General features: G+C 42.5%; 5 protein-coding genes across 6 annotated transcripts; 3 read left to right on the top strand and 2 right to left on the bottom strand.

Annotated features, from left to right (window-relative positions):
- Positions 1–3188: 3188 nt before the first annotated feature.
- Positions 3189–5361, top strand: LOC122030924 (laccase-4-like). Its single transcript, XM_042589964.1, has 5 exons — positions 3189–3333; positions 3406–3557; positions 3622–3866; positions 3948–5027; positions 5126–5361. Exons 1-5 carry the CDS (start codon positions 3238–3240, stop codon positions 5254–5256), a joined length of 1704 nt encoding a protein of 567 aa, XP_042445898.1. The 5' UTR covers positions 3189–3237; the 3' UTR covers positions 5257–5361.
- Positions 5362–5521: 160 nt separating this feature from the next.
- LOC122031662 (glucan endo-1,3-beta-glucosidase-like) lies at positions 5522–6972 on the top strand. The gene is made up of 2 exons (XM_042590751.1): positions 5522–6857; positions 6947–6972. Exons 1-2 carry the CDS (start codon positions 5522–5524, stop codon positions 6970–6972), a joined length of 1362 nt encoding a protein of 453 aa, XP_042446685.1.
- A 585-nt stretch (positions 6973–7557) lies between these two features.
- Positions 7558–11543, top strand: LOC122031934 (kinesin-like protein KIN-10C). 2 transcript variants are annotated; one of them, XM_042591165.1, is made up of 15 exons: positions 7558–7816; positions 7888–8050; positions 8129–8335; positions 8427–8598; positions 8698–8903; positions 8974–9248; positions 9350–9395; positions 9726–9788; positions 9857–9950; positions 10033–10298; positions 10374–10420; positions 10721–10742; positions 10820–10888; positions 10980–11018; positions 11159–11543. In XM_042591165.1, exons 1-15 carry the CDS (start codon positions 7614–7616, stop codon positions 11201–11203), a joined length of 1917 nt encoding a protein of 638 aa, XP_042447099.1. In that variant the 5' UTR covers positions 7558–7613; the 3' UTR covers positions 11204–11543. The 2 variants fall into 2 exon arrangements, with proteins under 2 accessions (XP_042447099.1, XP_042447100.1); XM_042591166.1 differs by having other exon boundaries at positions 7888–8053; positions 8132–8335.
- Positions 11544–11598: 55 nt separating this feature from the next.
- LOC122031935 (very-long-chain enoyl-CoA reductase-like) lies at positions 11599–16666 on the bottom strand. Its single transcript, XM_042591167.1, has 4 exons — positions 16510–16666; positions 16209–16248; positions 12119–12873; positions 11599–11919 (listed from the first exon to the last, which is right to left on the bottom strand). Exons 1-4 carry the CDS (start codon positions 16576–16578, stop codon positions 11851–11853), a joined length of 933 nt encoding a protein of 310 aa, XP_042447101.1. The 5' UTR covers positions 16579–16666; the 3' UTR covers positions 11599–11850.
- A 4269-nt stretch (positions 16667–20935) lies between these two features.
- On the bottom strand, positions 20936–22214 carry LOC122030857. The gene is made up of 3 exons (XM_042589908.1): positions 22021–22214; positions 21876–21946; positions 20936–21787 (listed from the first exon to the last, which is right to left on the bottom strand). The coding sequence occupies exons 1-3, from the start codon at positions 22153–22155 to the stop codon at positions 21130–21132; spliced, it is 864 nt and encodes a 287-aa protein (XP_042445842.1). The 5' UTR covers positions 22156–22214; the 3' UTR covers positions 20936–21129.
- Positions 22215–24011: the final 1797 nt, after the last annotated feature.

The following is a 24011-nucleotide window of genomic DNA, read 5'->3' as shown; positions in this document are numbered from 1 at the left end:
TAAGTCGATAGATCTGAGAGAAATTATAGAGTAAGAAGACCTGAGACCTTTCTATGTTAAAATTACCTTAACCGTTTTTATCAAATTTTTTTATCTATATAGCGTCTACTAAAGATTCTCCGGCTCGAGTGCCGAGTTATTAATTTAATTATCTCATGATTTCTCTATTGAATGAAATTCATGGCAATAGAAAACTGGTAGAAGAATCCATTGGCAATGTTGTTTTAAAATGGTCGAGTTGAAAATTATTTGGATATATTTCACGAGAGATTTAACTTAACTTTAGCATATTTGAAAAGAGAATATATTTGGATGTAAAGAGATTTATCCCGTTACATCTTTTTAGCAGTTGATTCTAGTGGAATCGTTCGTCATAAATGATAAATCTCATTTCAATAAATGCTTTGAACAATTTCTAATAAAAAATAATGAGCACTAGCTGCCAAAAAAATTTCAAATAAATTTTATGGAAGATTCATAAATTTTAACTATTTAATTCCATCTCAATGCTTTCGTTTAAAAAATGGGAAAAAATATAAATAACATTTTATGTAAATTTTGCTGCATTTCTAAATGGTCATTTTCCCGCATTTAATAATATTAGGCCTCGGACGACTGGGCCGCGTGCTAGCATCAGGTCCACCGTCCACTCCCGCGAACCGAACCCGGCTTATACCCTTTTTTTATTCAAATTCGGGGAAAATAAAAATAACAAATGATTATCAGAGCGAGGTTTCGATCCTCAGACCTGTGGGTTATGGGCCCACCACGCTTCCGCTGCGCCACTCTGATTTTTGAAATGTAATGGATTAAATAGATATTTAAAAGCACTTACAAGCCATTCAATTCAACTCCGAGGATGACGAACACTTCAGTGGTTGCCAATCCACTAACTCTCCATGTCTCACTTATTAAAACGACCACTCACTGCACTCACACCATATGCTGTATAACTTTATCCAGTTCCCTTCATTTGTCTATCGCAATAATCAAATAACTTTGAGAGTTCACGTCTATCCATACGTAACTACGCACAAGACTTGGATGGATGCAATTGCATGACGATATAATCCAACACACGTGCGTAATGCACCGTCCGCCATCCACTGAAAAAACAAAAGATTAATCTGAATTTTCAGGACAATGTATGGAAAGTAATCGACAAAAAGTTGCTCGTTTAAAAATGATATACAAAACAACATTGCAATGAGCTTAGTTACGTTGCCCTCACGATATATGTCGTTGCTGCCCACCATGGTTGTGGTCTTCGCGCCACAGTCGGTTGTTGCCGCTGCGCGGTTCACAGCCATACCGGAGGTGGCTGCTGCCCCGTGCCAATTATCGTCGCAGGCCTTGTTGACTTTGATATGATCATACTTCGCTTCCATTGTGTTCCGGCCTTCGCAGCCATTTGTTCCATGTGCCTTGTTCTAGCCTTTGCATTGTTATTATGTTTCGGCCTTTGAGCTGCGGTTGAATCCTGATCTATGTGTCATCGTCATTGTGTTCCGCCCTTCGAGCCGCAGTTGTATTCCGGACCGTGTGCTTTGTGTCTAACCTTCGTGTTGTTATATCTCGGTCTGTATACTGAAGTCATATCTCGGCCTACGTGCCGATGTCATATTCCGGCTTACGTGTCACTGTTAGGTCCTGACTTGCGTGTCGTCTTCCAGCCGGATTCAAGTCGTGCTCGACTAGGCACCATCAGATCCAGCTCTTCATCTTGCTCAGAGTCATCTGCTCTTCCGGGTCACGACAACTCAAGCAGCGTCCTGACCAGCTTACCGATCCACCCGAGGGCGTGTCCTGGGTCAAGGTACGTTCTCCGTACTCACTCTACATTCATTTTATTATTATACGTCTTAGTCTGTTACTTATATACTCGTTGGATCTGTCTCGAGCATCGGGGTACCAGAGACCGGGGCGACCCTGTCGTTGGCTGCAGGTAGCATTGACCAGAGGACTTCTGACGACTTGGTCAACAAAGAAGCCATCTTAACAAACCGCCCTCGGGGACATCGCGATTCAGTCAACATTCCATCCACCTCACTTGGCGGTCCGTCTGACTCAGATTCCAGACATGATCAATATACAAGATCAATTAAATAAACAAGCTTAAATAACTCGTTTAACTAAACGAACAAGTTTGAACATATATGTTTTCAGCTCGTTAATATTCGTGAATAACGTTCGTAAATAATATTTTTGAACAACGTTCATGAATTATATTCATCAATAAAACTCTTATCAATTTACTAAATAAATAAAAAAATTAAAATGAGCAAATAAATTTATATTATCAAGCTCAATAATTAATCAAACAAGTTTAAAATATAAAATTTTTGAATAATCAACTTGAATCGAGAACTCAATAATCAAACTCAAATAAAGTTCAAACTTAAACTCATAAAAAAGAATTCAAGCTAAACTTGAACTATTATTTTAACGACTTGATTTTTTTTAGGTTTAATTCAGCTAAGCTCAAATCTACTCGACTTAAAATCTTATCAAATAAACTTTAAGTGACACTTAAAGCTAAACTTCAATCTGTTTGTTTACAGTCCTAGACCAATGAAAGAATAATTCATAGCAAATTTGTAGAGGCCGTCTGTAGAATTTGTGTTGGGTGAGCGGTTGCACAGTTAAAATAAGGAAAACTACATGTCTCTGGTAGATAAACATCAGCACCAACCCCCACCATAATGATTATGGAAAACTCGCACAGAATTAATTAGGACGCAATAATACATCATTAGGCATTGTTGGATTAGTATCAACGTCATGCCAATCCACTGTCCATGCATGACATTATCTTCCAAGAGGAAAATTAATGAAATACAAACCTACCATCCTTGTCCCTCTACGCCAGTTGGGTCAAACATCTCTCTTGCTTAGAACCGCAGAGATGAAACCCAAAGAAATTAAAAGAAGCCTCATACAGCTCCACCACCCAACTCCTGTCCCACCTTATACGTACATTCCTTGCAGCAAAATGACCATAGTGTAGGAGTTGTGTGTGCATGCATTTATATTTCTTAATTTGTCTACTTTGTCTACACTCTAAAGCTTCTGAACAGGAGATCCACCAAACAGAGATTACAAAATCTTATGCCCTATCTGTCTCATCTGGTCCACCAGTAAGGCAGTTCTTCCATATAAAACCATGAACTCTCTCACAACGTAGCACACATCTCATTCTTTCTTTTCTTTTCTTGTCTAGGCTCGAGAGACACAGGGATGGCCTCCCCTCTTCTCTCGCTTTTCTCCTTGCTGCTAATGCTTCATGACGCAGCCACTACACGAGCCGAGCAAACCAACCACTACAACTTCAATGTATGTATATTGCCAATTGCTATAGATTCAACTTAAAAGGAGATCGAGTTAATCATGCTGAACTCATTGCAGATACAAATGGCGAATGTGACTCGGCTTTGCAGCACCAAGAGCATCCCGACCGTGAACGGGCAGTTCCCGGGGCCGGAGATCGTCGCCCGAGAAGGAGACCGAGTCGTCGTCAGGGTCATCAACCACGTCGAGCACAACGTCACCATTCACTGGTACAACAACAACGATCATACATAAAACTAACAATACAACTTTATGGAACTGAATTATCGTCAGGCATGGAGTTCGGCAACTGCGAAGCGGATGGGCAGACGGTCCGGCCTACGTGACCCAATGCCCTATCCAGACGGGGCAGAGCTATGTATACAACTTCACGGTCGCGGGGCAGAGAGGCACTCTGTTTTGGCACGCCCACATCTCGTGGCTCAGGACCACCCTCTACGGCCCCATCATCATCCTTCCCAAGCTCGGGGTCCCCTATCCCTTCGCCAAACCCTACAAAGAAGTCCCTATCATTTTAGGTATATATATCTGCATTTATACATACATATTTAACTAGCTAAATTGATTCCGATTAATTTTACCAATCGATTTGGTCACAGGGGAGTGGTGGAAGGCTGATACAGAGGCCATCATTAGCCAAGCACTTCAGACCGGAGGAGGCCCTAACGTTTCAGACGCCTACACCATCAATGGCCTTCCTGGTCCCCTGTACGACTGCTCAGCTCAAGGTGATACGTTCGAGCTGAAGGTGAAGCCGGGGAAGGCGTATTTGCTCCGCCTCATCAACGCTGCAGTCAATGACGATCTGTTCTTCAGCATCGCCGACCATGCCGTCACCGTCGTCGACGTCGACGGCGTTTATGTGAAGCCCTTTGACACCGAGATCGTTCTGGTAGCGCCCGGGCAAACCACTAACCTTCTCCTCCGCACCAAGGGCTACTACCCCAACGCCAGGTTCCTCGTCGAGGCCAGGCCTTACTCCACCGGCCAAGGGACTTTCGACAACACCACCGTCGCCGGTTTCGTAGAATACGGTGCCGCCTTCGGCGAGACTCTGCCGCTCCGCAAGCCAACCCTCCCGGCGTTCAACGACACGTCGTTCGCGGCAAACTTCTCCGGGAGATTGCGCAGCCTGGCGACCGCCCAATTCCCCGCCAACGTGCCGCGGTCCGTGGACCGGCGGTTCTTCTTCACGGTGGGACTGGGGACGAGTCCCTGCCCGGTCAACGGCACGTGCCAGGGGCCGAACGGCACCAAGTTCGCCGCCGCCGTCAACAACGTGTCTTTCGCGACGCCGGAGACGGCGCTGCTGCAGGCGCACTACGCCGGGCGGTCGAGGGGAGTCTACTCGCCGGACTTCCCTATGTACCCACTCCGTCAGTTCAACTACACCGGGACGCCGCCGAACAACACGATGGTGGGCAACGGTACGAAGCTGGTGGTGCTTCCGTTCAACGCCAGCGTGGAGTTGGTGATGCAGGACACCAGCATCCTGGGCACGGAGAGCCACCCGCTGCACCTCCACGGCTACAACTTCTTCGTCATCGGACAGGGCTCCGGCAACTTCGACCCGGCCAAGGACCCGCCCAATTTCAACCTACTAGATCCGCCGGAGCGAAACACCGTCAGCGTTCCGGCAGCCGGATGGGTGGCGATAAGATTCTTGGCAGACAATCCAGGTATATAGATATATATATATATAATCAAAATTGTTACACACGAATCAATTAATGCGATAATTAATCTGTCGTTAAATTGACATATATAATTACTGTAGGTGTATGGTTCATGCACTGCCACATTGAGGCGCACATGAGTTGGGGATTAAAGATGGGGTGGCTGGTCCTCGACGGAAGCCTTCCCAGCCAGAAGCTGCCGCCGCCGCCGGCGGATCTACCCAAGTGTTGATGACGACGGCTAACCTGCACGGACTCAATTAACATCAAATTTATTAATATTTTTGTTTCCATTTCTTTTTTGAAATATTGTGGTTCTTCCGTGAGTTGTGTGATAGTTCGGTCGGTTCAATTATTTTCTTGAATAAAGATTTGAAAATGATCTTGATTGGCACACCCCTATTTGTCCTCTCCCACGCTCACGTCACTTGCTATTTCTGGCAAATCGCTCGTTAAATACGCACACATTAATTTCGCCGCTGACACGTGCGACCACGATGACGCCACATCTTCTCACCATCTTCCTCCTACTTCTCTCATCCGCCTCCGCCTCCGCCTCCGGCCGCTCCATCGGCGTAAACTATGGCACCCTCGGAGGCAACCTCCCCTCGCCGGGCCAGGTGGCATCCTTCATCAAGAACCGCACCATCATCGACAGCGTCAAGATCTTCGACGCCAACCCGGACATCCTCCGCGCCTTCGCCGGCACCGGAATCTCCGTCGTCGTCGCCATCCCAAACAGCGAGATCCCTAGCCTAGCCGCTTCCCGCGCCGCGGCCGACGCTTGGGTAGCTTCCAGCATCGCCCCCTTCGTCCCCGCCACCCGCATCACTCTCGTCCTCATCGGCAACGAGGTCCTCCACTCCCTCGACTACACTCTGATCCCCCACCTCGTCCCCGCGATGGTCTCCATCGCGGGAGCGCTGGTCGCGGCGGGCTTCCAGGGGATCAAGGTCTCGACGGCGCACTCGCTGGGGATCCTCGAGGCCTCGGATCCGCCGTCGACAGGCCAGTTCCGGCCCGGGTGGGACCGCGTGATCCTGGCGCCCATGCTGGCGTTCCACCGCCACGCCAGGTCTCCCTTCGTGGTCAACTCGTACCCCTACTTCGGCTACGACGCCAACAAACTCGACTACGCGCTGTTCAAACTCCGGCCGGGGTCGCACGATCCCGGCACGGGACTGGCCTACACCAACATGTTCGACGCCATGCTGGACGCGGTGCACACGGCGATGAACAAGCTCGGCTACGGCGACGTGGACATCGTGGTGGGGGAGACCGGGTGGCCCTCGGCGGCGGACAACAACCAGTACGGGGTGAGTCCGGAGTACGCGGCGGCGTACAACCACCGCCTGGTGCGGCACGTCAATTCAGGGATGGGCACGCCGCAGATGCCCAACCGGACCATCGAGACGTACATCTTCGCGCTGTTCAACGAGGACCAGAAGCCCGGGCCGCTGGCGGAGCGCAACTGGGGGCTTTTCCGGCCGGACTTCACGCCGGTGTACAACTCCGGCGTGATGAGGAGGGGAAGGAGGGGAAAGGATGCGGGCGCGGGAAGCGGTGACAATAACGCGCCTTCTGCTGGCGGGGGGAAGTGGTGCGTGGCGAAGAACGAGGCGACGGACGAGGCGCTGCGGGCGAACATAAACTGGACGTGCGGGACCGGGAAGGTGGACTGCGCCGCCATACAGCAGGGCGGCGCGTGCTTCGATCCCGACACGGTGAGGTCCCACGCGACGTACGTCATGAACGCGTACTACCATGCGGCCGGGACGCAGGACTACAACTGCGACTTCGCCGGAACCGCCGTCTTTACGACAACCGATCCCAGTAAGAGCCGCCGACATATCACATATTACTACTCCCTTTGCTTCGATTATAAATGCTAACTAGTATTTTTATTTTTTTTATTTTGACAGGCCATGGATCATGCAAATATGAATAATTAATTAATTAATAATTCACTTCTTCTATTTAATTTTCATTTGAATTCTTTATATTGTTTTATTTATACTTGAGATGTAAGTTCACATTTACTCGTCCGACATTTATTATTTTTTAAACTAATTAATCTCACGTTATCTAAAATTATATTTTTAAATTATAATAAATTTATTATAACGTAAATAACATTTAAATATCTACAAAACAGACTAAATGAGCATCCATATAGATATCTTATTCAAAAATTTTATCTTAAATTTTGAATAAAATAGTTTAAAAAATCTTTACATTACAGACTAAATGAGCTATATGATGTATTAAAAAATGAATATCTAAATTTAATAAAATAATTTTTTTATCTTAAATTATACATTTTGAATATGAAAATTACATGTGGCCTTCGAATTCAAAATTTAAATCAAATTCAAACTGCAACTGGCCTAACGGACGACGGATTCAGCGGCAAGTACTTGGTTTCAAACACAAGACTCCACCACTAAGCGTACAACAAAACTGTAGAACATCCAATAGAATTCGATATAAAGCCTGTTTCGTGTGCAAGCTGAACACCATAATAGAATTCAATAGGGCTCCCAATAAAAAAGCTGCATCGCCCTCCCCCAACTCAGATCTCGATTTGAAATGGACGATCAACCCTCGAACTCCACGAAGCCCTCTTCTTCCATGTCGTCGCCGGTGAGGGTGGTGCTGCGGGTGCGCCCGTTCCTCCGATGGGAGATCGATTCCAACGGCGATGATCGATCGATCCCCTGCGTCGCCCTACTCGACCGGGATTGCGGCGCCGGCGAGGAAGTCGCTGTCCAGCTTAAAGATCAGTGGAGCAGGTGCGCGGATCCGTGTTTTTTTCCACTCCTTTTTTTATTCGTCTGTTGAGGAGATATGTGGAATCCTGAAGCCGGAGCGAATGCTACAAGTTGGACTCTTTCTTCGGGCAAAGCGACCGCATCGGCCAGATCTTCGACCGTGAGGTCGGTGCGGTGATTCCTGGCGTCTTCCGAGGGCTCAACGCAACCGTCTTTGCCTACGGAGCCACCGGGAGCGGGAAGACCTACACGATGCAGGAAAGGCAGCAGAGCACTTTTTCTTCGCCTCGTCGTTAGTAGTACCTAGGTTTCATGTCCAGTTAATTGTTGAACCAGGGCGTAAAGGGCGAGCCTGGAATGATCCCGCTGTCAATGTCGACCATCTTTTCCATGTGCAGCAAACTGGGCAACTTCTCTGTGGAGGTTGCATACTACGAGATCTACATGGACCGGTGCTACGATTTGCTGGAGCCTAAGGCGAAGGAGATCGTCGCTATGGATGATAAGGACGGGAGGGTCCAGCTGAAAGGATTATCCTGGGTATTTTATCATCGTCAAAATAGTTTTCTTCCCAACTTTCTTTTCTACCAGCAGATTGTTCGATTTCCGTTCCATTGGGTTATCTTAAAAGGTACCGATACACTCGATGAACGAGTTCCGTGAGGTGTTCGAAACTGGCGTTGACAGACGAAAAGTTGGGCCGACAGGCCTCAACGATGTCTCGAGCAGGAGCCATGCAGTTCTTGCGATTGCTGTCACAGATGGTGTTTCTAAAGGGAAGCTAAACCTCATCGACTTAGCAGGTTCGCTCCTTCTTCAAACACCTTTTTTTTTTTTTTTTGGTAGACATTTCATTGTTATTGCAAGATGCCTATTGCTTCACAGGTGCATGTGCCTCACAGGTAATGAAGACAACAGGAGAAGTTGCAATGATGGTATTCGCCTTCAAGAGAGCGTGAAGATTAATCAGTCGTTGTTTGCACTATCAAATGTCATTTATGCCCTAAACAACAACGAAACACGAATTCCATATCGAGAGAGCAAATTGACTCGAATATTACAGGACTCACTGGGAGGGACAAGTCTCGCGTTGATGATAGCATGCCTTGTATGTGTCCAATATTGTCTTGTGAAGAATTGCATTTTGTTTGTATTATGACAGTTGAAAAATGATGCAGAATCCCGTATCGTACCAAGAGGCTGTACACACAGTCAGTTTGGCTGCTCGCAGTCGAAAAGTTATGAACTATGCAAGTCTAGATTGCAAGGAGACTCCAAAGGTGAAAATTGATATGGAAGCTAAGCTTCAAGCTTGGTTGAATTCAAAAGGGAAGAACAAAAGTGCTCAGAGAATACTAGGACCTTTTTCACCATTATCATCAGCTAATCGTTCAAAAAAACAAGAATCAAACTGCTCTTCTTCAAAAAGAAAAGCTCCAGAATGCAAGGGAAGGTCAGTTTTCTTATCTCACCACTTTTAATTGCACTACGGTTATAGCTGCTCTTTCTTGAACTAATTTTTTGAATGCCTCGTGCGCTTATGCCGTGTCTCAGTGGAGTGCTATTTAATTCTGTGGCCCCAATTTCAGCAAACGTTAAGGTAAGTTCACATCTTTTCTTGTTTATGCCAATTATGCTACAGCTTAGTGATTTGCGCTACAATTGTCAGTAAGTTTGCTCATTTCGTAGTCACACACATTTTCTTAATTGTGCTTGGACACTATAATTTCAAGTTTCTAAATCAGTCTACAACTATGCATGGAGGATAGGAGATCAATGTGATACTCGACAATACAACTCTGTTACAAAAGGAATAAGAATACCATATTTGTCCTAATTTTGCTCTGTTGAAGATGTTATTGCAATCACAGTAGTAGTTCTTTTTTCTTTTTCACCTATTTTTTTTTTAACTTAAATTTTGCCTCTTCAGCTAGAAACCTCTGGGGCACACTTGATCACAAGAAATGGCAGCATTACCATTGAGCAAACCGAGGTGAATTGTAATTTTGTGATCGATGAAGATAATCAAGATGTGTTGTTATAACCTGCCTTTTTTTATAGGTTTTGCCTGGCTGTGATAATATTGTTTCTATCCGTGATAATGATGAGACAAGTGCGACCCAAATTACCTTACCCAAGACCTCTAACTCGATTGGTATGTATAGTGCATATTGGATTATGCAGTGAGGATTTCTTCAGCTAGAGAAAGCAGCCTCCATTTTCTCTTGTTTATGTAGGCTCATCGTTTAACAAGGAGAACTTACCTTTTACTCCTCTGGATACTCTGGGATCACCAGCTGCTGACAAGGAATTACATGATCCCTCAAGAAAAGCCCTCTCGCCTTTGCCTTCCAATACAACTTCAATTACCAAGTTGTCATCTGATGACTGCATCTCTTCTATTTTTTTGGAGCCAAAAACACCAAAATTTAATTATTTAAAGGATGAGTTTCAAAATGAAACTCCATTCAAAAAATTCAAAGCATCAAGTTCAAGTTTAAAGGTTTGCTTTACCATAAAGCTTAAATGCTTCAATGGATGAATAACGTGACACTAATTAGGTTCCATGGGTACGCAGGAAAGTCTGATTGAGGAGTATTTACAATTCTTGAACAATGCCAGCAAGTAAGCTCTTCATCTCATGAATGCCTTATTAATTGCTGTCTTGTAGTTCAATGTTTTTTTGGTAGACTAATATCTTTTGGCTTTTGACAATACCACTACAACTTTTCCAGATAAGTAGGATATGTGGCCTTTTTTCAAACGAAGATTTTTTTCAATAGTGAGAATGGCAATTTGTCTTCCACATTTTCCACATAAGTGATTTTTTAAAAAATAAAAATAAAAATGTGTGTTCAATATATGGTCAAAACGAAATAAGTTGTGAAGCAAATTTTATTGACACTATTTTTTTCTATCTTACAGAGAGGAGCTAATGCAATTAAAGGTACTTTGCAACTCTAGGTTCAATCTTGATCAACAGTCTTGTTTAATCTTCAAATAACACTGATTTTCCACAACCAGGGTATTGGTGAAAAACGAGCAGAGTACATACTTGAACTTAGAGAAGAAATGCCCAACCCATTGAAATCAGTAAGTCATAAATAAAATAGACAATCAAACTAGCATTCAGAAACTTTTCATTTGGACTTTGTGAATTCTTATTTGGTTTGAATACTTACAGTTGTCTGATTTAGAGAACATAGGCCTGTCTTCGAAGCAGGTATTGTCTCAGATGACCTTCATAAACTTCATCTACTTGTTCGATTCCAGAAATATTCTTATTCTTTTGTAATAAGACCATGGATCGAACTAATGTGATGCCACAGTGACATGAAGATTAAACCTTGTTTACTTTCCCAGGTGCTTGACATGTTCAAGAGGGCTGCGACAGGAATTTTATATTGAAAGGCTCGTCACAGATGTTGGATCATGGCATAAAGTAGGATAAGCGTTAGAACTACTTAGTTTCGCTAGATTTTAGGGCCTTGCGACACCAGTTTATTGGAAGTATTAAAATTTAACCAGCTGAATTTATGGCAACATCAGAGTTGCTGCTCGAGTGAGACGCAGGTCATTCATCCTTCGTGCAATGAATGCATGCTCGTTTTCGAATAGTCTAGCTTGTAAGGCTTTTGACAAGACCAGCTGTTCTTGTTGTGTAATAGCTAACTGATACCAAATAGCTATGTCCTATTTAACCCTTATTTTTAATTTTTAATCGATGACGGTGTGATGTATTATTATATAATGAATATGTTTTTTTAAACACCCTACTTTCCATTGGTATTTACAAACATATGCAAGGAAACTAGACATTTGATATGAAATTTGTTCCCAGCTATGTAGAATTTGCAATGCAGACAGAACAAGTTTCACTGCCTACATATTTCTACCCATCGGTTAACAACAACCATCACAAGTAAAAACCTACAGGGAGTAAACAGAAGTTCTATCTGAATAGAAAATTCAGAGATAAAAACCTGAAAGGAGAAATTTCAGGTGTACAAAGTAAGCACATGTTCCAGTTGCCTGCAGCTCCAAATTTCTGAAGCTCAGATGAACGGAGGAAGTATTACCCAACGTCGTGGATACCTAGGCCGCCCCTCTTTTCCATCAAATAACTGCAATAAACGTAAATCAGACACAGGCATAATAATTAAAGGTTAGTTTGCATGTTGAATAAGCTTTACTAGGATACAATTTGTAAAACTATGAAATCATAAGAAAAATATGCATCTAAACTTCAAAAACCAAACAAAAAGTGGCAACTAAAAGTGGCAACTACTTTGAATCTGCTAAATACAGACTGTGCTAGTTTACCTTCTTGAGTCGCCGGTGCTTTGCGAGGGCCCAGTTAGTCATAATGAGACTAGCCACTATGAGGAACACATAACCTGCTATTGTTTGAGTAGCAATATTGAAACCAAGCCACTGGTAGATCTCTGTTGTGTAGTTTGCACAAGTCACTATGTTGAACAAAAACCCCCCAGGGATCTGGTAGCCACCGTTACCACTAGGGCTTCTGAGGTTCCTCAAAATGAGATGGCAGTACAAGTTTGAAATTTGGCAAATCAACCCAAATGTGAATCCAATCTTCATTTGCAGATCACCGACAGGTGTATACAGTGGATGATTCACATGGTAAGCAATGTATGTTCCAAAAGTCCAGTAATAGGCACAGTTTCTGAATACATTGGAGAGAGGTGAAGTTGCATGGCTGAATCTATGAATGAAGAAAGTCTCCATGATACGCTTGAAATAATGGAAGCACCAATAGTACAAAGCATATGTCTGGACTGGGTAAACAACTCGCTCACCCTCATAACCAAAGTACTTGTACACTGGAAAGTAGTAGCAGATGGGGTAGATAATTAGTGGGCCCAAATACTCCCAGAAGAAAAGAGTGCTGTAAGAAACTTGTATGCCTAAATCCTTGAAAAGAACAGTTAAGTTGTTGGCATTCCCATCGCAATAGTCTGCCAATTTACTCTTTGGAACAAGTACAATTGGTTTTCCTTGACTTCCAGCTTGCAGTGGAAGGGTAAGCCGCTGTCTCGAAGGATAATATTTTTTAACTGCAAACGGAGAAGAATCATATGGACGATTATTGTCTGATAATCACAGACGTAGTTCAATTTTAACAAAACTTACATATCTCAAGGTAAGAAATTAAATAGAACCAGCAAACGAATAGATCATATTTTGTAACACTATATGTTAATAAAAAGAACCTAATGTAACAATCAATGCATGTGTGTTGATAATGATGGTAAAAGTGCTTAAGGAAGTTCAGTCTCTTAGTATGTTGTTTAAATGTGCTAAGTTGGTTATGCTTACAGAGGCAAGAAAATAGGATAACCTAATTTTGAAAAATGACAGCAATGCTCATACAATATGCTATCTTAAGGTAACTTCAGTATGCATTATCATATACATGAGGATAAAGTAAATCATAATTCAATAATGAACACAAATGAATCATGTCTATTTAAGATTGATTTTTCTGATCACCAAGCTTGATACGTAGTCATGTTATAAATTATTATGTCAATGTCATTAATGTATTCTAATATGCTAATCAAATTCAGAATCTACCGATCATCAAACCTGACCTTTCCATATTAACCTATTTCCTCTTTTCAATTTTATCATCTATTAGAGATACACCTCCCACTAGTTAATAACATACTTTAGAATCTGTCTCTTGTCCATCTCATTATTCTCATTTCTACTACCAAAATTATTTGTATGCTTGCTTGCTAAGCCTATACCTTAACTTTTTGAACAAGTAAACCTGTAACATTTTGACAAAGTGATAGCTAGGACAGGCTTTGTTTTGTGCTTCTGTCGCAATAGTGATCAATTCAAACTTTGCGTTGACAACCAATTTTATTTAATCTTAATTATAATTTGTAGTTCATTACAATTGCATTTAGTTCTAGTAGGAAATTGATCAACAATGGACAAAGGAATTAGAAATTATTTACTCTGGATTGACAATCGACAATTGCATTTAATTTTTTTTTGTTAACCCCGGAATCACGTAAAACCTCACACTTCCAAGGTTATCATATTCCGGGTTATATCCCTCATTTGTTGACGTGGCAAGCATGCTCCATTACTTGGGAGTCACTCATTACTTGAACTAAACAAGATTAAATAACATAACCTTAGGCAAATAACCAAGGTTATCAACAATAACCTTCAACCAAACATGCCCTTGGAGTCTTGTAGAGCAACTCTAGAGGAGTTAGTCATATATGTAATGTTCACATCAACAATGAAAATCAACCGAGTTTAATCACAAATAAATATTCCCTCTTTTGCTTTATCCCTCTTCCAAGAAGATCAGTGTGCTCTTCTAACACTATCTTTCCTCGATTGTGGCACTCGATTATTGATGTTCTTAACAAGATTGCATAATGTGTTCATTTGTTAACATCTGATTTCAAGAGAAATATTTGCAATAATTTCTTTACACTCTTCGTGAAACTATAATCTATTACCTTCTTTTATGCATTTTGGGAGAGGTGGGATACAAAATTAAACATTGGACTCTTACCTATAACTTCATGTTTGGGGATAAGTGATCACTTAATTAAATTTAACATTTTATCAACTTGGTATGTGATATTTAAATATTGCCAATACATATAACTAAAGAGAACATGCCCCCAACTAAATAATTCCATGTGATGAGACTATGCTAAAGGATAGGAGCTCAATTATGTGAGGTAAGGTAATCAGAAATACGAAAGGATAAGTTGGGTTATTTCCCAATGCCTTTTGCAATAAATGGCCACTTGAACAATTTAGCAAATATTAGATTTTCCTCTTTGAACTTGGTTAAAGTTGCCATACTAATGAATTTCAATACACACATTAAACGAATATATACATTTTTCTAGATCCATCTTTCATTTCTTAAATGTGTTTCACATTCACTAAATCAGCAAAATATAAGTGCGGCCAGTGCTCAGAATATACATAAATAACAAAATGTTTGTTTAAGAAATTCAATTAATAAAGACAAGGAATCTAGAGGAAAAATTCAAAATGTGACCACTTAAATAGTAAAAGCATAAATATTAAAACCTAATGATCCGGTGGTAAGGACGGGGGACCCGTCCAGGAGGAGGTCAGTGACACGTAGGAGTCAAAGGTCAAGAGAGTCGACCCTAAGGTCCTGCCGAACGGAATCTCCCAGGTCGGACGAAAGACAGCTCGATCACAGGTCGGGTTTCCGACGCAAGGTAAAGGAGTTTCTGTGCCGAGAGGCCAAGCCGCCCGACTGAGTCGCAGATCAAGGTGGCGCAATCTCATCCGAGCACATGACCGGGGGCCTCCCCACTCGGTCCGATACACTCACATCCCCGCGCGCCTAGAGCGCCGGGCGGTCGGCCCGCTCGGTCCAGGAATAGACGAAAGACAAAAAAGGACAAAAGGGACGGCTGGGGAGATCATCCTAGAGACAGCTGCCGCCAACAATCAACGTGGTCGACGGTCAGGCCGTACACAGAATCGTACGATGGAAGTTTCCACTGTCCCGTCAGGGATATGCTCGGACGGTTGCGGAATGACGTCAGACATCCTTTTTCTGACATCCATGTTTGAGGTATGTTTGGGGAAGCGTGCACGCCTCGGGAAACGTGCACGCACCTCCCCGGGGTCCTATATAAGGACCCCTAAGCTTCAGCGGAGGTATGCAATCATCCACACTGTAGCTACAGTTCTCATTGTCTTGCTCCAGCTTTCTTCTCGCCTGACTTGAGCGTCGGAGGATCGTCGTCGGGAACCCCTTTCCAGCCCGACTTTATTGCAGGTTCGCCGGAGGTCCACCTCATCCCGACGTCTACACGAAGTCAGTAGAGAGCGTCACGTCCCCAGCTTTCATCAACTCATAGTTCGGACAGGATCACCTAATTTTACATATATAACAGGAAAATTTGGAATAAAGTTACAGTTACAATCTTAGAGCTATTGGATTTGAGGTATTGTGAATTACCTTATTTACTTAATTTTAAGGCACATACTTATAATTGATTAAGATGCTTGGAGATAAACCAAGCCCATTTATTATTGTTTATTACATAGGCACAATATCAAATTACTACCTAAATAAAAATTATATATGAAGGAGACAGCCGGATGTGCATGTCAAAGTACCAAGTTTAAAAGCATAATATTTAGGTGTTATCTTCTAGCCATTATACTCATCATTATTGAAAAATAGTTAGCACGTCCAAATATAACCATCTCACTTTTTCCCATTGGGTACATAAAGGGATACTTTTCTTTTCTTTTGGGCTCTAAGACTAGAAGCAATCTATGTGGTAATTTATACTAATTACAGTACCCTTCTGGTAACATGAATATAAGAATGAAGGAATTAAGCCATGAAGAAACTTACTTCGACCATGTATAGCTTCCTGTAGATCGCTTACAGTAGCCTGAAAACGCACGCCAAGAAACAGATTTTTAAACTCAAATCTACAAACAAAACTATTAAATAAGGAAAGCAATCAAACAGATCTGAACACTTCCAGTGAGCCCAATCTAACAATTAAACAAGATAAAGAGCAACAAACTAGAAAACACAAAACACTGACACTATCGCAAAGAAAGACCAGAGGATGATAAATCCCTCCGACAAATCACAAGACAAATGAATTTTGCTTATCGGACAGAGAGAAGCGAGAGAAAAAAAATACCCCGTCGGCGAGTTCAATCCCACCCTTGATGACCTCCCTCCCGCTGCGAGACACAAGGGTTACCTTCATCCTTTTCTGCCTCCAACTCCGAGAGTGCCCACAAACGAGGAAGAAAAGAAGTGGGCAAGGCAGGAGCAGATCACAAGCAGGGCATGGCGACCCATCCGGGGCTTTTATTCCGAGGTATTTCGACTTGGATCATCCAACGGCGTTGATCGGATCATGGAAGATAAAAGGGCAAAAAAAAACGATCTTTTTCCTGCTACTTCGAATTCCACGCCCTGAGATGTACTGGAGCCGTTGGATGGGAGATCTCCTTCGGCATCCACAGTGGGTCGCTCGAATCGCAGGTCTGTCGTATTGATGGGGCGGCGAGTTTATGGTTGGGAGTCGGAGATCGAACTAACCAAATTTAAGCGGCGGTTGGATGAACCACCTACTTTGATGAACACCCGCACGTTCGGGATCACAGAGCATTAATATTCTAATTATTTCATTGAAAAAAATGAAATAAAATCGTCGACTCTTGTTTATTTGAAAGAAGAAATTCGCTTTGTTTTTACTTTAACTCCAATAATCCGGTAGAAATAGAAGGAAATGAAATTAGCGTGATTCCAGCCATTTCAGAAAATCAACAAGAGCAAGCAAATGCATTCCTGGCTGAATTCAAAAGTAGGATACGGTCTTCCTTTAGACATGCCGTCGGCCCTTCTCTAGCTAATCACGCTGATCGCACAACACTTTTGACAGGCAATGCAACATTGGTGACTTCGAATATGGAGACGATGATAAAGCCGTAAGATACCTGTCGAGTACTTGAGATGAATGAATGGGAGGTTGATCGAACGTGCGAGTTATCTGCCCTCGATTGATTTGATGCATGCAGTTGCCAAAGAGATTGAATCATTTGAGCTGTCGGATTGTATTTCCTTGACTTCTGTATTCTGGATGCTAACAAACTTCGCCTGGCTAGTTCTTCTTTTCCTGGCTGTGTGAGGATGCTAACAAACGAGGTCGACAATGGTTTTGAGAACTAAGAGCAACAGCGGGTCATCGACCTTATTCTCTTATTAATCAGATGTAGATTCGTTACATTAACGATTTTTTCTAGTATCGGCCCCACATATATAGAGGGGTATATGTAGGTACACAGGCGTCAGACGCATGGTGAGATAAACTCCAGGTCATCAGTTTCTAAAAATTGACCGATGGTCATCACATTAGATTATATATCATGCGTCCACCGTCTGTGCTACGTCCTGGGGACTATTCTCTTATTGATCAAACTTGAGAATGATATTGATAGGCAAATACGATAGCCCCTGAAGTCGGGGACAAAGTTACTAAAGTTGGCTGATGTAATAATTAAAGTTAAAGAGGGGTCAACACTATAGGCTAGCATGGTCACATGATTTACCCGAGTATAGTTTAGCTAATCGGATTGGTCCGATTGAATCCCGAGTCCCTCAGGGTCGATGAAACCTCGAGTTATTTTAGTGTTATTCATATTTGAATCTACTGGATCACTTAAGGCTAACACAGGCACGTGTCTCGATAGAGTGGTATGGTCGTTCGGACCTACTAAGCACACGGTCCCATCGGGCTCTTTACTCAAGCATATAGGACAAGCAAAGATTGAGTCCTTGAGAGGGTCATCATTCTTTAGCTTACTCAATCCTGTATGTAACGAGGGTCGATCGAGCTTATCATTAAAGCATATTAATGACCCAACAATCCAATGATCTAATGTTCTTTTTTGACATTTTGTGTAACAGTTGTTAGAGAATCAAGAGAATATTCCCTATACATTATTTACGATGGAAGCTTTCACCTTATAAAGTGCAGAGGTGGTAGACTTATTTTTGAAAGGTATCAAATTGTCAGAATAGTCGATCATTTTTTAGAAATGTATTAATATTCATGCATAAAGGAAAATTGATATTATATAAGAGGTCTATTTCTAAAGGCACAGGTACACTGAGACCAGATCACTTAGTCTCTAAAAAAGTGGACCAGGAGATGGTCCACTCCCAATTACGGTCGGATCTTGGTCACAATTAATTATGATCCTTTATTGGGTTCATTGTCCCCACCATAATATAATTTGGGTCGAAGCGTACGGACAGATGCCACCGAAAGTGGGCAAGTGTCTAGGTTGTCGGGCGCTGAGCAGGGGGGCGGTCTCCGACCGTCCGCTCCGATCCAAACTATAACCTAGTGGGGACGATGAACCCAAGGAGGAAACACAATTAATTGCAATCAGATCACAATTATTATCCGATGGTAATTATATTAAAAAATGGACCATCTCTTAATCCAATTTTTTATGGACCAAGAGATCTGTTCTCAGATACACTACGGAACATTATGTATTCAGGGCTTACTATCTCTTTCTATTATTTTGATCGGTACGATCATAGTTTTGATGTGTGTGTCAAAGAGTTTAAGTTAGGTTCACCCTTGTATCTGATATGTGTATTTGAGTTGTGCAGGTTCGCAGGATACACATGCGACTCAGGTTGATGGCTTCAGGTCCGGTGAAGGATAAAGCATCCGAGGGACCGTGGACAAGGCAGCGAGGACAAGGGTCGAGGGAAGCGATTTCGAAGCATACGCGAATGATGGCATTGGGGACGAGCCGCAGGCTTGAATGCATCCGAGGGACGAGAGCCAAAGAAAGTATGCTTGAAGGTTCTGTTAAAGCTGCAAAGGAAGCATCAAATGAGTCGTAAGGGTGAGGATACGAGTACACGAGAGATTGTACTCGGAGAAAAAGCATAGTTTTAGGGTTTACTATAGCAGTACTGTAGCAGTCGACTGCATGTTTTAGCAGTCGACTGGGCGCGAACAGAATGGTTATGTTCGTTCGGTCAGTATGGATCAGTCGACTGCAAGTTTTAGCAGTCGACTGCACCAGTCGACTGCATGTTTTAGCAGTTGACTGGTAAATGACCGTTGGCATACTGTTGGTGCTGCGAAGTAGCCGTTGGCTACCTCCAACGGTAACACCAGTCGACTGATGGTTTTGCCAGTCGACTGGTGCCGAGATGAGTTGATATGATGATCAACTCTCTCCTCTTATTTAAGGGAGGCTTTGGGGATTGAAGGAGGTGACTCATGCTTATTGAATAACTCCTTGTCATTGCCCAAAACTTCCAAGCCTACTCTCTTCCTCCTAAACCTAAGTCCATCATTGTAAAGAGGAAGAGATCCTTTGTGAGAGGTTTGCTCCACCGAGAAGGAGAAAACTCTAGCCGGAGATTGCCGGGGATTGATCCACCTAAGGATCAAAGGCTAGTCCACCTCAAGGACACGCCGTGGAGTAGGAGCAAGCAATCTCCGAACCACGTTACATCGAGCTTGTTAGCGATTTGGTATTCTTTCTTTATTGTTTTCATTAATTAGTCGTATTTCCGCGTGTGCACTAATCCTTTGTAGAGAAGAAAAGAAGTTGGGGGTGACCTAGCTATCCAACCTCCCTTCTAGCCGGCCACCGATCCCCAACAAAGATCTATTCTCAGATACACTACGGAACATTATGTATTCAGGGCTTACTATCTCTTTCTATTATTTATCATATTCTTTTTTCTCTTGATCACATGACTCACTATAAGCACCCTTACCTCTAATTTTCACTTTACATTTCCATGTTTATCATTTTAGATAATAATAAAAAAATATAGAGGAGAGAGAGAAAATATTGAAAAAATAAAAATAAGATAAATTATAGAAAAGCTGATATATTATATTTAATAAACTAATTCTTTTACTCTAAACTTTAAATTTTAGATTGGGAATATAATATATATATATATATATATATACATATATTACATCAATTTTGAGATTAAAAAAAAATAAATTTAAATTTTTTACTACTGCTCTTTAATTATAAATCTCAAATCTCCTCCATACTTCTTTTTTGATTTTACAAATCTAGTAAATTTGGTATTGGAGATGCCCTGGGCTCAACTCTTTGCTCTCCCAACAAAGACAAAATCTTACTGCACTGATAAGAACAATTCGAAAGAAGATAGGAGGCGACAATTCCATGTTAAAATGTATTAGAGCATTTGAGCATTTCGAATTCCAGCGGGAAAAAGTGGAGCATGAGACTATGAGAGCCATATAACGTGGCCTGGCACTATTAGATCATGCACAATCAATGCAAAACAACAAAATCGGAAATATAATTTTAAGGTCGTTTCTCCAGGGGACAGACAAATTTGTGCTGAAGCCTGAAGCTGTCCACCATTTGACCTTAAACTTGAAATGGGAGCTTACGAGTTGGATGCGCCATCAACTCAGCGAGTTGGCCGTGTCTTCTTGCCAAGAGCAACCCGCCCGGTTCGTCACAACCTGGAAGATTGAAGACGATGACAACTATAAATGGCTCACGGCAGAAACGTTGGCTTGCTCTGTTTAATTTTCTTTTTCGACTATAAAGTACTCGCACTAATAAACAGTCTAACTGTTTCCTTCCAGTTCTCTAGTGATCAGCATCTTATTTTCCCACTGTCCGCGTAGCATTTAAGCAGACGGCCGGGTATACAATAACACGTATATAAGTTGGAATCATTCGATCAACTTGTTATACTTTTGCTCGGCATCGATTTCTTTTTACTGATGCGGTGCAGGGCGAGAGTAGCTCATCCAGTTGAAGGCCTCCTCCATGGCCCTGATGAGCGTGGCGAGTTCCTGAGACACGCCGCCGTCCATCCCATTGCCAAATCCATGGGTGAGAACGCCTGCATTGAAGCTGTTGCTGCTGCTGCTGTTGTTCCTGCTCACCGCCGGTTTCTTTTCGCAGAACACGAACCTGCACACCGGGCACTTGCCATGGAGCTTCACCCACGGCACCAAGCAGTCGTTGTGGAACATGTGGTTGCAGGGCGTGACGAGGACGTGCTCGTTGGCCACGAATGCCTCCAAGCAGACCGCGCACTCCTTCCCTTCCTCCTTCTCCTCCTCCTCTGCCTCCGATCCGCCATTGCCGGTCCAGCTGCTGAAGAGGCCGCGCCTCCACGCCCTCCGCCGCGGGTACGGCGGGTTGTACACCTGCTTCCGCAGTTTCTTCATCGCCTTCTTGTACTCCTCCTCGCTCAGCCCGGGGTCCTCCGCTGGCTCCGCCTCTGAGCCAGCGGGGACGAGGTTCCACTCGCCCCGGATCCTCGGCGGCGAGTTCCTAATGAACTGAGTCAGCCTCGGGTTCACCGGCCCGTGGCCGTCGTCGTCGAGGACCAGGATTCGGACCGGGGAGTGAGGTTGTGAAGGGAAGCTGATGAATCAATTTATATATCTATAACAATCATCGACGTACGTAATCTACAGAATTCGATGTGCATAATAAATCGTGCTCAGAGTACCGTGAGAGGCCAAAAGGTCCAGTTCTAACACGTTCTTCGAACAATCTCCACGAACTATTCGCGTCGTCTTCCTGCGCGTATGGCCGGAATACATATGGAATCAAGAGAGATTAATTAGTTAAAAGCACAGGGGCCGGGGACTCACCGGCCAGCGATACATGGGGCCGGGCCACTGGCTCAGGCGTTCGGGCGACGATGACCGCTGCCGCTCTCTGACGCCCCTCCTCCATGGACGTTGGTTGGCGAAGGAGACTGTGAGGCTGTTGGAATTGTAACTCATAGCTAGCTAACTAGCTCTCGTTGCAGGGCTTCCTGCTGAAAAAGTGAATGCCGATAATATGTCGTAAATGGTCTTATTATCTCCTCTCCTTGATCATTCTGTGCGCTACTGCGAATCTGCTTTTTGGTTTTTCAGTTTCTTTTTTGTAATAAATTTTTCTCTGTCGTGGAGGATTTTCAGGCGGTGGATGCTCTGCTTCAGTCTTCTTCGAGCATAAAGTGATAAAGCAGTCCGCAAGTTCCAGCATTAGCATGCTGCGGATGCGTCTCGTATGCCATTTGTTTCACTTGTGACGATTCTTTTTCATAGACGTGATGCCAAGGTTAAATATTCACCCGTGAGTAAACGCCTAGGCAAAAAGATGAATACGTTCGACCTATTAATATTAAAATGACCTGCTTTTGTGATAATCTCATAAAAATTGAGAAAAAAAAATTCACATATATAAAACGGTTAGCTAATTTCAAGGTAATTATTAAATTATGTTGTAGGAGTTTATGGAGTTTTTAATTGATTTTTTAGGATATTTGGGGAGATATTTAATGTCAAATTAATTTTGTAATAAAACAGAAATGTGGGGTTCGTTGATTGCGACGAACAAATATCTCGACGTGTCGTTTATATCTGAATAGAATTGTGGGGTTCGTTGGATAATGTCTGTTCGGCTACTGTTCCCTCCTATTTTTTATATCAATTTTTTAAGGTAAGGGCTTAGCTAGGTTTAGATTTAAGATTTTAAAATTTTGGATTTATATTTTTTAATACTAATTATATATATTTTTTAAAATAAGTATTAGGGAGGGAGCACTGCTAGGAGATCAAATCCTCTGTCCTCAAATTTTTCTGTCCCTGTATCCTTTTACTGATCGAACGGATCAGATTACATCTCAAGGATGTCTTAACTTACACATCACGAGGATACTGCACACATCTTAAAGATGTCATGATGTCTTAAGATGTAATCCTCTGTCCGTCTGATCGGCAGGGGACACGAGGACAGAGAAATTTAGGGACAGAAGATTTGATCTGCAGATTTACTGATTTATAAAAAAGTAAATTAGAAGATGAATTATTTATAATTGTGATCGAATATGTTAGAGGGGTTTTTACTAGTCGTCTCGAACTAAATTATAATTTGGGTGAGCAGGAGATCTCGCTTCTAGGATTTAACCGATTGTGGTCTATGTACAGGTAGTAAATCTATGTTATCCGGCCTTTTAACTAGGGGTGAGTAGTCAACCTGCTAAATTAATCAATCCATTTATACCGGTCCAAACTAAATCGAAAAAAATATATCAGATATAGGGTCGAATATAGGGTCATGATATTAGATTATCTAATTTAATAGGACCGAATAATTTTTTACCCTAATAACCGAAATAATCCGATTTACAATCACCCTTACTTGTGACAACTATTATCGATAAACTGCTATACGTTGTAGTAGTTACTGTCGATTAGCTACTACAACGTGTAACGAGTAATGTCTATTATCATTTTAATTTTTTTATTTTTTATATTTATATTTTATATTTTATTAGATATAGAGTTAGATATTAAAATAACTCACAAACAGTCAGTCAAATATCTAATACATAAGGATCGTCGAATATAAGGTTGGATATAGAGTCATGATATTATATTATTTGATCCGAGTAATTTTTTACCCTAATAATTAAATTAATCCTATCCACGATCACCCCTACTACTCCCATTTATGTTCAACATGCGATTGACCTCACGGGTCATCCTAGTTGGTAAGTGGTGGTTCGTTTGTCACGTAAGAATACGGAATCGAGTCACAGAACTGTCGGGGCGTAAATCCCCGGATCTTATGCACCTCACCTCACCCACCA

The sequence above is a fragment of the Zingiber officinale genome, chromosome 11A (genome assembly GCF_018446385.1).
Source record: "Zingiber officinale cultivar Zhangliang chromosome 11A, Zo_v1.1, whole genome shotgun sequence".
NCBI lineage: Eukaryota > Viridiplantae > Streptophyta > Magnoliopsida > Zingiberales > Zingiberaceae > Zingiber > Zingiber officinale.
The sequence above is the reverse complement of the archived record's forward strand: the minus strand, read 5'-3'. Positions and strand labels throughout refer to the sequence as shown.